This window comes from Brachionichthys hirsutus, unplaced genomic scaffold, assembly GCF_040956055.1.
Source record: "Brachionichthys hirsutus isolate HB-005 unplaced genomic scaffold, CSIRO-AGI_Bhir_v1 contig_746, whole genome shotgun sequence".
Classification (NCBI taxonomy): domain Eukaryota; kingdom Metazoa; phylum Chordata; class Actinopteri; order Lophiiformes; family Brachionichthyidae; genus Brachionichthys; species Brachionichthys hirsutus.
The window spans coordinates 9,910-24,433 of NW_027180679.1; the positions used below are offsets into that span (position 1 = coordinate 9,910).

The 14,524-nt window shown below is 48.0% G+C and overlaps 1 protein-coding gene across 1 annotated transcript in view; it reads left to right on the forward strand.

Moving 5' to 3' along the window:
- Positions 1-1,212: 1,212 nt before the first annotated feature.
- afap1 (actin filament associated protein 1) overlaps positions 1,213-14,524 on the forward strand; it is a gene marked incomplete at its 3' end in the record, with an annotated part of 37,689 nt that continues 24,377 nt past the window's right edge. The window contains exons 1-3 of the mRNA XM_068759431.1: positions 1,213-1,414; positions 9,481-9,609; positions 10,362-10,444. Of these exons, the coding sequence (XP_068615532.1) occupies positions 1,378-1,414; positions 9,481-9,609; positions 10,362-10,444 (249 nt within the window). The remainder of the gene's footprint in view (positions 1,415-9,480; positions 9,610-10,361; positions 10,445-14,524) is intronic.

Consider the following 14,524-nt stretch of genomic DNA (forward strand, 5'->3'; position numbering starts at 1 on the left):
CTGTGATCCATCCATCCTTTCATCATTTCAACACACATTCTGATCCTCATCGTTTCTCATCCTGATAAGAGTCCAAAGCAGACCCCCCCCCCAGGATTTAGGCGACGCCCCAAACAGGGCAGAGAGGAACGCCATCATGCCTGTTCCCTGGCAGCTCCATCCTCAGCATCCTTCTACCGATATAGTCCCCGTCTCTCCTCTGGACATGTCCAAACCATCAAAGTCTGGTCCTCGTCTCCAAAACGTCTGACCTTCACTGTCCCTCTTATTGTTTCATTGGCGCAGCGGGTTGGGAACCGGAGGGAGACAAATATATGGCGTGTACTGTGTGTGTGTGTGTGTGTGTGTGGGGGGGGGCTGGTGACTGGAGAGGGGCCAGCCTCGCCCCCTCCCCAGCTGCTCCTCCCTATCGTGGTGGCGCCTTCACCTTATGCCCTCTCCTCATATATGTGTGTGTGTGTGTGGGGGGGGCTGGGGACTGGAGAGGGGCCAGCCTCTCCCCCTCCCCAGCTGCTCCTCCCTATCGGGCGGCGCCTTCACCTTATGCCCTCTCCTCATATATGTGTGTGTGTGTGTGTGTGATTTGTTTCAAGGGGCCCCTCATATTCGGGTGAACATGTCATTTTGCTGTTGTGTGTGTGTGTGTGTGTGTGTGTGTTGTGTAATCAATGACGCCGATCAGACTTCTTCTTCTCTTCTGCTGCTCTGAGGTTCTTCTTTCTCTGCACACTGTTCTCGGGTTCTCATGTTCCTCCCTGGAAAAGTGCAGCCTCGAAGAAGATGAATGAAGGAGTCACAGATGAAGGCCCTCATGTTTACCTTTGAAGATAGAAGTCAGATCTTGCGTGGATTTTGAGAAGCGTTTTCTCAAAATGGTGCATTCACGTGCACTCAGTTAATCCCGGTTGTTCAAGGTGGGGCGCCGCTCTCTGGTGCGGCTCCGGGTTTCCCTCCACCCATCCTCCTCCATTTGCATTTAATAATATCGGTTTTCATGAATATTAGTTTAGCATTTACAGCAGCGGACTAACACGGAAACTAAACCCCCTCAAAGTGTCGCAGAGTCTGACACGCAACGAGGTTAAAAACGCGTCATTGATTCAAGGATGTAGTTATTTCCGATGCTCATTGAATGCGGCATAACTATTCATGCAGGCCGGTCGCTGAAGGGAGAAAAGGAGATAGAGAGACTGAGGAGGAGGAGGAGGAGGAGGAGGAGGAGGAGGAGTACAAAGAACTGGAGAAAGAGCTCTCAGTGACCGAGCCGGTGGAAGAGGAGGAAGAGGAGGAAGAGGAGCTCGAAGAACGGCCGTGCGTGGATTTACTGCTGCCGGGGAGCCGCTGGGCAGGACGCCTGCTCCTCGGTTTGACTTCACGATGAGGAGCGACCCAGTTCTGTTCACTTCCAGCAGGGGTGAGCGGATCCACATCCGATTTCTTTGTACCGCCCGTGCGTGTTTATAATCGATCGGCTTTATTCAAATCAGTCCACGGTCGCCATTTAAACAGCAAACGTCATCATTCGTGCTTGTTGTTTATTTACATGAACGGCGCGTGCGTGCGAACGTCCACGCGCCCACGCGGGCTGTTTCACTTAATGAAGCCTTTTTATTCCGATAAGGATTTTTAATCCGATTACATGTGTCCATGTAAACGCACCTACTGTCGTTGTGTCCTTGAGCAAGACACTTCACCCACGTTGCCTGTGTGAATGCAGCCTGCAGCTGTATCTACTACCCCGGGGCAGCTTTATCTACCCCAGGGCAGCTGTATCTACCCCGGGGCAGCTGTATCTTCCCTGGAGCAGCTGTATATACCCCAGGGCAGCTGTATCTACTACCCCAGGGCAGCTGTATCTACTACCCCAGGGCAGCTGTATCTACTACCCCAGGGCAGCTGTATCTACCCCAGGGCAGCTGTATCTACTACCCCAGGGCAGCTGTATATACCCCAGGGCAGCTGTATATACCCCAGGGCTGCTGTATCTTCCCCGGAGCAGCTGTATATACCCCAGGGCTGCTGTATCTACCCCGGAGCAGCTGTATATACCCCAGGGCAGCTGTATCTACTACCCCAGGGCAGCTGTATCTACCCCGGGGCAGCTGTATCTTCCCTGGAGCAGCTGTATATACCCCAGGGCAGCTGTATCTACTACCCCAGGGCAGCTGTATATACCCCAGGGCTGCTGTATCTTCCCCGGAGCAGCTGTATATACCCCAGGGCTGCTGTATCTACCCCGGAGCAGCTGTATATACCCCAGGGCAGATCTACCCCAGGGCAGCTGTATCTACTACCCCAGGGCAGCTGTATCTACTACCCCAGGGCAGCTGTATCTACCCCAGGGCAGCTGTATCTACCCCGGGGTAGCTGTATCTTCCCCGGAGCAGCTGTATATACCCCAGGGCAGCTGTATATACCCCAGGGCTGCTGTATCTACCCCGGAGCAGCTGTATATACCCCAGGGCAGATCTACCCCGGGGCAGCTGTATATACCCCAGGGCAGCTGTATCTACCCCGGAGCAGCTGTATATACCCCAGGGCAGATCTACCCCAGGGCAGCTGTATCTACTACCCCAGGGCAGCTGTATCTACCCCAGGGCAGCTGTATCTACTACCCCAGGGCAGCTGTATCTACTACCCCGGGGCAGCTGTATCTACCCCGGGGCAGCTGTATCTAGTACCCCGGGGCAGCTGTATCTACCCCAGGGCAAATGTATCTACTACCCCAGGGCAGCTGTATCTACTACCCCAGGGCAGCTGTATATACCCCAGGGCAGCTGTATATACCCCAGGGCTGCTGTATCTACCCCGGAGCAGCTGTATCTACCCCAGGGCTGCTGTATCTACCCCGGAGCAGCTGTATATACCCCAGGGCAGCTGTATCTACTACCCCAGGGCAGCTGTATCTACCCCGGAGCAGCTGTATCTACCCCAGGGCAGCTGTATCTACCCCGGGGCAGCTGTATCTTCCCCGGAGCAGCTGTATATACCCCAGGGATGCTGTATCTACCCCGGAGCAGCTGTATATACCCCAGGGCAGCTGTATCTACTACCCCAGGGCAGCTGTATCTACCCCGGAGCAGCTGTATCTACCCCAGGGCAGCTGTATCTACCCCGGGGTAGCTGTATCTTCCCCGGAGCAGCTGTATATACCCCAGGGCAGCTGTATATACCCCAGGGCTGCTGTATCTACCCCGGAGCAGCTGTATATACCCCAGGGCAGATCTACCCCGGGGCAGCTGTATATACCCCAGGGCAGCTGTATCTACCCCGGAGCAGCTGTATATACCCCAGGGCAGATCTACCCCAGGGCAGCTGTATCTACCCCAGGGCAGCTGTATCTACTACCCCAGGGCAGCTGTATATACCCCAGGGCAGCTGTATCTACTACCCCGGGGCAGCTGTATCTACCCCGGGGCAGCTGTATCTAGTACCCCGGGGCAGCTGTATCTACCCCAGGGCAAATGTATCTACTACCCCAGGGCAGCTGTATCTACCCCAGGGCAGCTGTATCTACTACCCCAGGGCAGCTGTATATACCCCAGGGCAGCTGTATATACCCCAGGGCTGCTGTATCTACCCCGGAGCAGCTGTATATACCCCAGGGCTGCTGTATCTACCCCGGAGCAGCTGTATATACCCCAGGGCAGCTGTATCTACTACCCCAGGGCAGCTGTATCTACCCCGGAGCAGCTGTATCTACCCCAGGGCAGCTGTATCTACCCCAGGGCAGCTGTATCTTTCCCGGAGCAGCTGTATATACCCCAGGGATGCTGTATCTACCCCGGAGCAGCTGTATATACCCCAGGGCAGATCTACCCCGGGGCAGCTGTATATACCCCAGGGCAGCTGTATCTACCCCGGAGCAGCTGTATATACCCCAGGGCAGATCTACCCCGGGGCAGCTGTATATACCCCAGGGCAGCTGTATCTACCCCGGAGCAGCTGTATATACCCCAGGGCAGCTGTATCTACCCCGGAGCAGCTGTATATACCCCAGGGCAGATCTACCCCGGGGCAGCTGTATATACCCCAGGGCAGCTGTATCTACCCCGGAGCAGCTGTATATACCCCAGGGCAGATCTACCCCGGGGCAGCTGTATATACCCCAGGGCAGCTGTATCTACTACCCCAGGGCAGCTGTATATACCCCAGGGCAGCTGTATCTACTACCCCGGGGCAACTGTATCTACCCCGGGGCAGCTGTATCTACCCCAGGGCAGCTGTATCTACCCCGGGGCAGCTGTATCTACCCCAGGGCAGCTGTATCTACTACCCCGGGGCAGTTGTGGCTACAATAGTAGCTTCAACGCCACCTAGTATGGAGTGAATGAATAATGCAATGTAAAGTGTCTTTGAGGGTCTAGAAAAGCTTATTTATTATGAATTAACTGTTGCCTACTATTTAGAGGAAACGTGTATTAATTATTACTATTCAAGCAGAAAGGTGTGACGTGTTTGTGACGTATTGTCATCGCACCTTTTTTGTGTGTGAATGAATAAAAGTGCCAAAAGAAAGATTCACCCTTTCAATCCTTTTATTGTGTTTGCATGTCAGGATTTGCTGCAAAACTTTAGTGTCACCCCCCACATACTGTAGATGTATGAGGAATGTGCAGCTACACAAAGCCTCATGTCCATCAGACCTCAGGTCCATAAGAGGATCGACCCCAAAATGTGACGCTTCTATTTATTTCTTCTCCTTGAACCCCCCTTTATCTCCCATTCCTCAGCACGCCCTTCTTTTTAATAGAGATACCAAAGGGAGCGTCATCGCTCTTTGTGTTTTGCTGACTGTTGGACAAGCCTATGAGCCCCCCCCCCCCCCCCCTACCTGCATAACTTCTGTAACACTCAGTCATCACTTCCTCCATTTCTAACCCTCTCTTTCCCCCCAGCCGTCAGGTCGGGGTTTTGTAGATGGTGGTTTGTGGTCAGGGAAACATCTGCTCCTACAGTAAACCATCTGTTCTGTCTAATAGCGATCGTCTTGACTCTGTGATGTTTGCTTGGCATGTCAGTGGAATGAAGAAAGCACACCAAGCTCATAATTACAGTGCTGTGAAATCAGGAGAGGGGGAGTCACCTTGTCTTTCATTATAAACTGCTGCATCTGTTCATAACTCTCCCTCTCACCAATGAATATGTTTTTCACACTATAGTATAGAACAGGAGGTGGGCAAACGTTTTGACTCGCGGGCCACAATGGGTTCTAACGTTTGACAGAGGGGCCGGACCAAGAACAGATGGATGGAGTATTTGTGTGAGCTAATATAAATGACACATGAAAGCTATTGCATGAAAGGATTTGGCCTTTTACAGGTAGCATTACAGAGAAAAGGTCAAATGAATGAGGTTTAATTATAATACAATTTTATTTAATGATATACTTTGGAGAAGTTTGGCGGGCCGGATTAAAAAGACCAACGGGCCGCATATGGCCCCCGGGCCTGGGTTTGCCCATGCCTGATTTAGAGGCATATATTAAACTTTTCAGCACTGAACTTTATAATTTGACTTGCAAAGGGTGCAAGAAAATAGGTTCTTTATGGCAATGTTTACCTCAGCCAAGGAGAGCATGCGTTGTTTTCAGCCATTGGTTTGTCTGTTTTTGAGCAGGTTTTCTAAAAAGATTATATATATATATATACAACCTGTGTAATCGCCTACCTCTATTGGACCTCTATATATATATATATATATTACATAATTACAGTGCTGTGAAATAAGGAGATACATCGAGTCGGTATACGACAAAACTCAAGGACCAATTGTGGTCATAAATCGACGACACCCTTTATCTATACCTATTCACATAAATACTGTCTCTGTACTTTTTTTTTACGTAAGAAAAAGTTACCCAGCTGTGATTCCTGATTGATCATGAGCCAGTGAATTTAGCCTTACGAAGCCTTTCTTTGTCTACTCTTGACTTTGTGAGTTTGCAGCAGTAGCCAAGTGTTAGAGACATTCATAATGTTTACGCCTCACTTATATAAGTTAACTGCTGAAGAAGCCATGATGAGTTGTGGTGGCTCAGCTTTACGATGCTGATGGAAAAACCTGGTGTGGGTGTGCGCACACGCGCGTGTGCGCACGTGTAATTGTGCAGATCTTGACTTGAATGCTTGTTAGATGCCCAGACTAAACACAACTCTGAAGATGTTGTTGGTAACAAGGAATCAACACCTAAAACACTCCCCCCACAGTTGGATGGCATCTGTCAGCGTGTCGTCTGTCAATCAATACCTCCTCCCAGCTATATTCCAGGAAGAGGGCAGAAAACCCTCCTTCCTCAATGTAGTTGAGCCTTTTTGCCCTGACAATAACAACGGAGCCTCAGTGTCTCAAGTCTCACTCAAACACGACCCCGTGGACTCGCACACAGACCTCACCCAGGAAAACCCCCTTTGTTCCAAGCTCAGAGAAATATGAATACTACACAGTGAAAACACATCCAGGGGTTATTAGTGAGTGTGCATGTCGCCATTAATCATTTGTAAAGCAAACCTTGTGTTGACACAGCAAATGTGGTTAGAGGGAATTCTACTCCCAACGAGGCACCTCGTGTAAATATGACTGAAAGTGTTTCTGTCACAAAAGTTAACAAACGTCAAAAAACCAAAATCAGTTTGCCCCTCACAAAGTATGCACTAAGATTGCACGGATGCGTGCACATTTTCTTGTGCAATGGCTCTGTAGTGAAAGATGGGGGAAGCACGGACACAATGGAGGTGAATTAGGGAGTTGAATGATGGACAGAGTGTGTTCACGGTTTGTGTGCAAGCTTTGCCATGGGATTTGTTTGAGGGTGGTCCTCCTTGCTCCATTTTTCTTTGGTGATCGAGGAACTCGCTTTCGGTTTTACCGACACACACAGACGCAGTTGGTTTGCTGACGGTCCAATAGAGGTAGGCGATTGCACAGGTTGCCCAAAGCTCAATCAGACAGAAAATGGGGTAGTAAAGAGAGCCTGGCTGTTCAGGGTGTAGTATAAAACAGACATGGTGAAAGTGATCTGATCCACGCTGTGTGTGTGTGTGTGTGTGTGTGTGTGTGTGTGTGTGACCGGGGGAGGGGTCTCTCCCCACTGGATATAGGAAATAGCAACTAACAGATGGGGGGACATGATTAATTATGGGTCCATTTCAAGACTACATTTTCTTGAGGACCAGAGAGGGTAGAGGACCACCATATCGCAAATATTTTATTTATATACATTTATATATATATATATATATGGAAAAATCCTTCAGTACCTTTGTGTGTTCACTGTAGACCAGAAGTACATCAAAATAAAAGCGGACTTAATGCCTTACTCTGATGTTGCTAGCTGCACATCAAATAGTTGATGTTCTTTACTTCCTGAAGAACAATAAAAGACAAGATGTTTAATGTGAACACATGGAGTTGTGTAGGATGTGGAAATGATGTGACTCGATCTCAGCCAGCCGTAAAAGGTTACACAATAAACACAAACAGCTATCGAAAACGAGGCTGTAGCTCTTCCATTCCAGGCCTGGGAGGATTTTTCCCTTTGACAATGTTTTAAAGAGCATTTTGTTTTGCTATTGACAACATGATAAATATCCATAAATGTTCCTTTCCTCTTCCTCTCATCCTCTCTCTGGAATGAAGCAGTGTAGATATGTTATCTCTGACGCTGTGTCTATCGGGCAGCCTGTGCCCCACCCATGGAGAACGTCAGGCACAGAATGAACGACTAGACACACAACACACATCTTTCCTTAGACAAGGGGGAAAACAGAATATTAGTCAGTTGTGTTTTCCTTTTTGCCATTTACACCAAGGTTTCTGCTGCCTTGATATTGCACAGGACGCATGTCTATGTTTCAAGTCATCTATCTATGTTTACCTCTGATTGGTTGCTTCCATTGTTCAATTTAAACTCAAAGATTCAGGTCGAGCAGGGGAATATCGGGATTTATCGGTTACCCAATCACTCCTTCACTGAGCTCTGTGTCATGGTTGGACTCCCCCAACACTCCCTCCATTCCTCCCTCTCTAACTGGAATGACAATCACATTGTGCGAGGAATTTCTGAAGTCTACGGTTGTACGCTAGCCAAAGATCTTCTGCCGCTGTGAACATAAGTTATGGCTGGATTGACAATCTGTGAATGTCTTATTGTTCATAAAAGTGAGATCCTCTCAGTTTTTGGAGGAATTTTTTCCAGCTTATGCCAAAAAGCAGCTGTCTCACCTGTTGCTGGTTAAGGTTTCATACCTGTTTGATAGGCAGAGCTTGGACAGCGATGTAAGAGATTCGTTACATCATCATTTCTGTTATGGAGGAGGAGGAACATCTTGTCCCTTCTGAAGAGGCAACAGGTTCGTTCTTTAATTCTTAAAATAAGTCCAGCCACAACACTTGGAGGGGTGGGAGGTATTGGGACGAACGGTCTCCCTATTCCAAACATGGATGGTGTTCTGTTATTGGGCTTCGGTGCTAGTCACAGTTTCTCCATAACGAACACCTTGTTTGAACACAGGGATGTCCATAAGTACACGTGGCACCAGAACACCATAGGCCGGATGATCGGCTTTATCATTGTGTCATCGGACCTCCAGTCGCGTGTCTTGGACACTGAGGTGAAGAGAGGGGCAGAGCTGTCAACTGATCACCACCTGGTGGTGAGTTGGAGCCTCTGGACAGACTTGGCAGGCCCAAACTTGTTTTGAGGGTCTGTTGGGAACGTCTAGCAGAGCCCTCAACCTCCAGGAGAACTTCTCCCAAATCCCGGAGGAGGAGAAAGGAGACTGGGAACATTGAGTCTGAGTGGACGATGTTCTCCACCTCCATTGCATCTGCTTGGAGATATGGTCACAGGGCCTCAGGTGCCTGTTGCGGCAGCAACCCCCGAACCCTTTGGTGGAGTCCGGAAGTAAGGAATGCCGTCAAGCTGAAGAAGGAGTCTTATCGAGTATTGTTGACTTGTTGACTTGTTTAGCACAAGCTGATAGGCTCCCATTGTAGGTGGGAGGGTCAAGGTGAGTAGCGGAGAGAAACGCAAAGCACCAGTTGTGAGTGCAGCTACGGCTAACGCTAGCAGCAAAGACGTTAGCAACTTAGCGAGCCATAGCAAAGCTCTTCACCAAACTAAACTGGAGGAGACGCCCCGCTATGAGCAGGTCTGTGACTGACAAGCTGACAAATGTGCTTGCCAGGTGGATAGCGATGACCTGCGGGCCGATAAACATGGTGGAAGACGAGGGGTTAACAGGAGGCGCTGCAACCTGCGTCCAGTGACCCATCATACAAGCCTCCGCGCAGGAAGACAGTGATGATACGCATTTGAAGACCAATGCTGGTTTATTACAAGCAGTAAGGAGTAATGGCAACACTGTACTAACAACTCAGCTGTTTATGAGTTTTAACAGATTTCATAAATGCTCACACTATCTGAAATGACATTCGTGTGTGTGTGTGTGTGTGTGTGTGTGTGTGTGTGTGTTGCAGCCATGGAGGAGCTGTTGTGTGAGCTTCGTCTGTTCCTGGACCTGCTGGACAGGGAGTACCTGAGCGCCGCGGTGCGAGAGAGGAAGATCCAACTCTCTAACATCCTCCACAGAGTCCTGGCAGATAAAGGTGAGAACGGACTCTTCAGTTTATTCGATTCCACTCTGATTCATGTTCCTTAAATGGTTTCATCTATCAAAAGATCATCATTGGGCAACAATTCAGTTATTGTTAATAGTTAATTCAGTTGTTGTAACATCTTATTTGCCATTAAAGATAGACAAGGAAAAAGTATTAAATCTCTTTGTTCCTTTGGTTTTACTGGTGTTTCTTTATGGTTAAAATGTTCTGTATTTATGCTTTCTCTCCGTTTCCTTCTCTTTACTAGCTTAGAATATGAACATATATTCCTATGTAATCAAATGACTGCATAATTGTGTTTGTATAATTAAATTCCAAATGGATTAGCAGAGTTAAAAGGAATATTCCCAACTCCAATCTGCAGGCAATTTAAAGTGAAAAGTTAATTTTTCATTTCCAGACTGATTATTGCCAGGCGAGAGAGTTCTCTTCTGTTCATTTCACGATTATTTATATCAAAGTGATGCATCTCATGTGTCATAGTTTAAGAGAGTGCTAATGGAAATATTGATTTTAAATTGATAAAATCATCATCATTTACAAACATCTTAAGTCTTTCTTTGGCATCCAGCTCATACTGGTGCTTTTGTCTCCTTTATGAAGCTTTAGATTTTTTTATTTATTAATATGCTATCGACAACTGGTCGGTTAATGTGAACGGAACAAAGCCATCGTGGGCCTCCAGGAGTTTCTGTTTGTTCGTTAATGATTTCTGTCATTTCTCTCACCCCTTCCCCCAGAGCCTTCATTCAAGTCAGAAATCCACAGTGGTCTACCTGCCCCTCCCCAGATGCCCCTTCCTGAGATCCCTCACCCCTGGCTGGTAAGACCTGCCTGTGGCTCTTAGTCGCCGGACTGTCCTGTCCTCTGGCGGATTTCCATCTTTATCTGGGCCAAGCTTGTGTTCTGACAGGAAACTTTACATAATGGCAACGCTGACAAATTCTTGTTTGAACAATGCAGTTGTCTTAGAAGTGGGTCGGATTTAGTCCACAACACCTTTTCATGGCTTCCTTTAGAACAGCGGTCCCCAACCTTTTTTGCGACACGGACCGGTTTCATCTAAGACAGTATTTTCACAGCCTGATCTACATTTGCTCGATAATCGTTAATGACGCAGCCGTCCTGGCGTAGTCTAATAATAAATCATCCCAGCGCTTATGCTAAATGCAAACATCAATAGACAATACACAACATTTCATTTATAAATTAATAATCAAAATCTTTGTAAAAGAAATTATTTATTTTCGAACAAAAATCCTTTATTAAAAATAAATAATTATAATCAAATTAGTGGGAGCCCTGAGCTTGTTTCTCTGCAACGAGCCGGTCCCATCGAGGGGTAATAGGAGACAAAGACACCGGAAGTGTGTCCCATCGAGGTGTAACGGGAGACAATGACGCCCGAAGTGTGTCCCATCGAGGGGTAACGGGAGACAATGACAGCCGAAGTGTGTTCCATCGAGGGGTAACGGGAGACAATGACACCAGAAGTGTGTCCCATCGAGGGGTAATGGGAGACAATGACACCCGAAGTGTGTCCCATCGAGGGGTACTGGGAGACAATGACACCAGAAGTGTGTCCCATCGAGGGGTACTGGGAGACAATGACACCAGAAGTGTGTCCCATCGAGGGGTAACGGGAGACAATGACACCAGAAGTGTGTCCCATTGAGGGGTAATGGGAGACAATGACACCAGAAGTGTGTCCCATCGAGGGGTAACGGGAGACAATGACAGCAGAAGTGTGTCCCATCGAGGGGTAACGGGAGACAATGACACCAGAAGTGTGTCCCATCGAGGGGTAACGGGAGACAATGACACCAGAAGTGTGTCCCATCGAGGGGTAACAGGAGACAATGACAGCAGAAGTGTGTCCCATCGAGGGGTAACGGGAGACAATGACAGCAGAAGTGTGTCCCATCGAGGGGTAACGGGAGACAATGACACCAGAAGTGTGTCCCATCGAGGGGTAACGGGAGACAATGACAGCAGAAGTGTGTCCCATTGAGGGGTAACGGGAGACAATGACAGCAGAAGTGTGTCCCATTGAGGGGTACTGGGAGACAATGACCGCAGAAGTGTGTCCCATTGAGGGGTAACGGGAGACAATGACAGCAGAAGTGTGTCCCATCGAGGGGTAACGGGAGACAATGACACCAGAAGTGTGTCCCATCGAGGGGTAACGGGAGACAGGACACCAGAAGTGTGTCCCATCGAGGGGTAACGGGAGACAATGACACCCGAAGTGTGTTCCGTACGTCCAGTCTGTTCCGTAGTTTGGTTTTGGTTGTGGTCACTACAGAAAATCCCGCTTCGCAAAGACAGGAAGTTAGAAATGGAAGCAGGGTTTTCAATGCTTTTTGGGCGATCTCAGGACATTCTGCCTTGACTTTAATCCAGAACACAGTTGTTGTCTGAAACATACTTTAAGGCCACCGTCATTTGTAATGTCCAGCAGTTTCTCCTCTTCTAGCACAGACAGGCTCGATTCACCAGGTTTGTTCACAAATGGGTTGCGGATCCATTCTTTCGCAGTCCGTCCGTCGGCCTTTTGTGGTCGGGAAGTGCCGTTCAAACTCTATCAGCACAAACTAACCTATCACGTGACCGAGACCTGTCTCGAGGCACAGATGCATGCAAGTTACTTTTCAAAATAAAACACATTCAGACTGATAATCATTAAAAAAAAAAGTAAAAAAATTGGAACGTTCTGTGAGGCCCGGTAACAAATGCCTCACGGGGGCTTCCCTGAGAGATTAGGGTGAGGAAGTTCTGACATCCAGAGGGAGCTCAGACTAGCAGTCCTTTGGATCAAAAGGAGACGGTTCTGGCATTCTAGGCATTTGATTAGAATTTCTCGAGGACACCTCTCTTTGGAGGTTATCTGGGCTTGTCCAATCACCCAGCGGCAGACCCAGAACTTGCTGGAGGGATTATGTATCTCATCTGGCCTCAGCATCTCCCCCGGGAGGAGCTGGGAAGTGCTTCTGGCAAAAGGGACCGTTGGAATACCCCTTTCAGTCTGGTTTCACTGCGGCCAGAGAAGAGAAGGAACATGATGGATTGAATCTGAAGGCATCTGTAGTTGAATTAATTATCCTTGACTCATGATCACAGACAACATCATGTAAAGGATAAGCTAAAAGAGTAGACAGTGAATCACAGCATGGTCCTGTCGGAGTAATTCTTTGGGTCACCATCAGAGCATGCATGTTAATACCTTCAGTTTAGAGCCTGGATTAAAGATTTCGTCTCAGTATCCCGCAAAACACGAGCAACTCCAGAAAAAGTGGAAAACATGAATAAATGTATGTTTATAATGGTTGTAAGAGAAACTCGTCAAGGTTTCAATGCTAGCTTCCAGTGCTCGGCAATTTGTGGAAATTGGTGAGGTTTTGGATCAAGACTAAAACAGATTAAAATAGTCCTTGCATATTCTTTTACCACATGGATGCGAATTTAATCATCCAGAGACTCGGAGCCACGTGCGAGGCGTCTTTACTGGGTTTTTACTGCGTCTTGTGAAGCAGCAGGGAGGCCAGTGTAGAGATCGACACTCTTCCTGCTGCACACAGCGCCTTGCAGCACCGTCGGTCTCTGTGGCCTGTTGCATCCCCGTGTGAATGCGTGTGTGTTCGTGTGAGTGAAGTGAAGAGCTTGCATGTGTAGAGGCCCAGCATGAGGAATGACATGGAGTGTGTTGAATTTGGAGTCTCTCTCTCGCACACACACACTAGGCCTTACGTTGCAGTTTGTAATTAGAAGCAGCCCCGGCCCCCTCCTGTTACTACCCTAGTGTGTTTGGAAATCCTACCCCTTTTTTTCCTGGAAATCTCCATTTGAGAGGAGTGGTGTTTTTATGAAATCCTAGCCCCCCTCCTCTGTTTTGGTATTCATGGCACCTTTTGCGGTCCCTTTGGATCACAGATTTGTTTAGTTGATTGGTGTTAGCACATCTGTTTAAACCAGGGGTGTCCAAACTTTCTGTAGCGAGGGCCAAATTTGATCATGTGAACGATAATATTTTAAACAATAAAAGATGCATATAAATATTCTGTTCTTTCATATTTCCATTTGTGTAATACACAATGAACTTTACCAACTCTAAGCATTCTGATGAAAACATCAGGACACAAACAGAAACTCTGTAAAATACAACTCTGTGTGATAACACAACAACAGGTAAACCACTGACGCTAATGTGATGCGTGAAACTGAGCTCTGGATCTCTGTACGCATGTCAGGTCTGGTTGGAGAGCAGTGACTAAAATGTGACGTAGGTGGGAGTCACTTAAGTCACTTTCACACTGTTTGGTCCGCTTTAAACGGAAAAGAGTTTGTTTCCTCTGATGGTCCGCTTCGTTTGAGCAGGTGTGAAAGCTCCTCCGAACTCTGGTGCGGATCAAACAAGCGAACTCTGGTCTGCCTGAAAATGTGGGTCTCGGTTTGCTTGCAAGTGAATCCTGATTCGGTTCGTATCAGTGTGAAAGCTAACCGGACCAAACACAGGACCAAATAGTGACGCTGCACGCAGTGCATCTCGGGTAGAGGAAGTACAGCGCGCACTTGGATCGTTGTCCAATCAACGAGCGGCCCTTTCAACCACGTGATGCTGCTCAGAAAGTTCGGTGCGCTATAAGAAATGAGTGTGAAAACAAAATCGAAACAAGTGATCCGCTTGGTCCGGCGTTAAAACCACTTGATCTCAAGCGGTTCTTGTTCACGCTCATAGTAGATAAGAGTCTCCTCACACAAACATGTGGAGCCAAACATGCTGAACATTGTTTTTTTTCCAAAGATGTGCGCCTGTCTGTACTTGCTCATATCCAGCTGCCTTTAAAAAGACACGAGAGAGCTGCAGGCGTTGCTGCCTCATTCGCTGTCACAATGAAGCTCTATC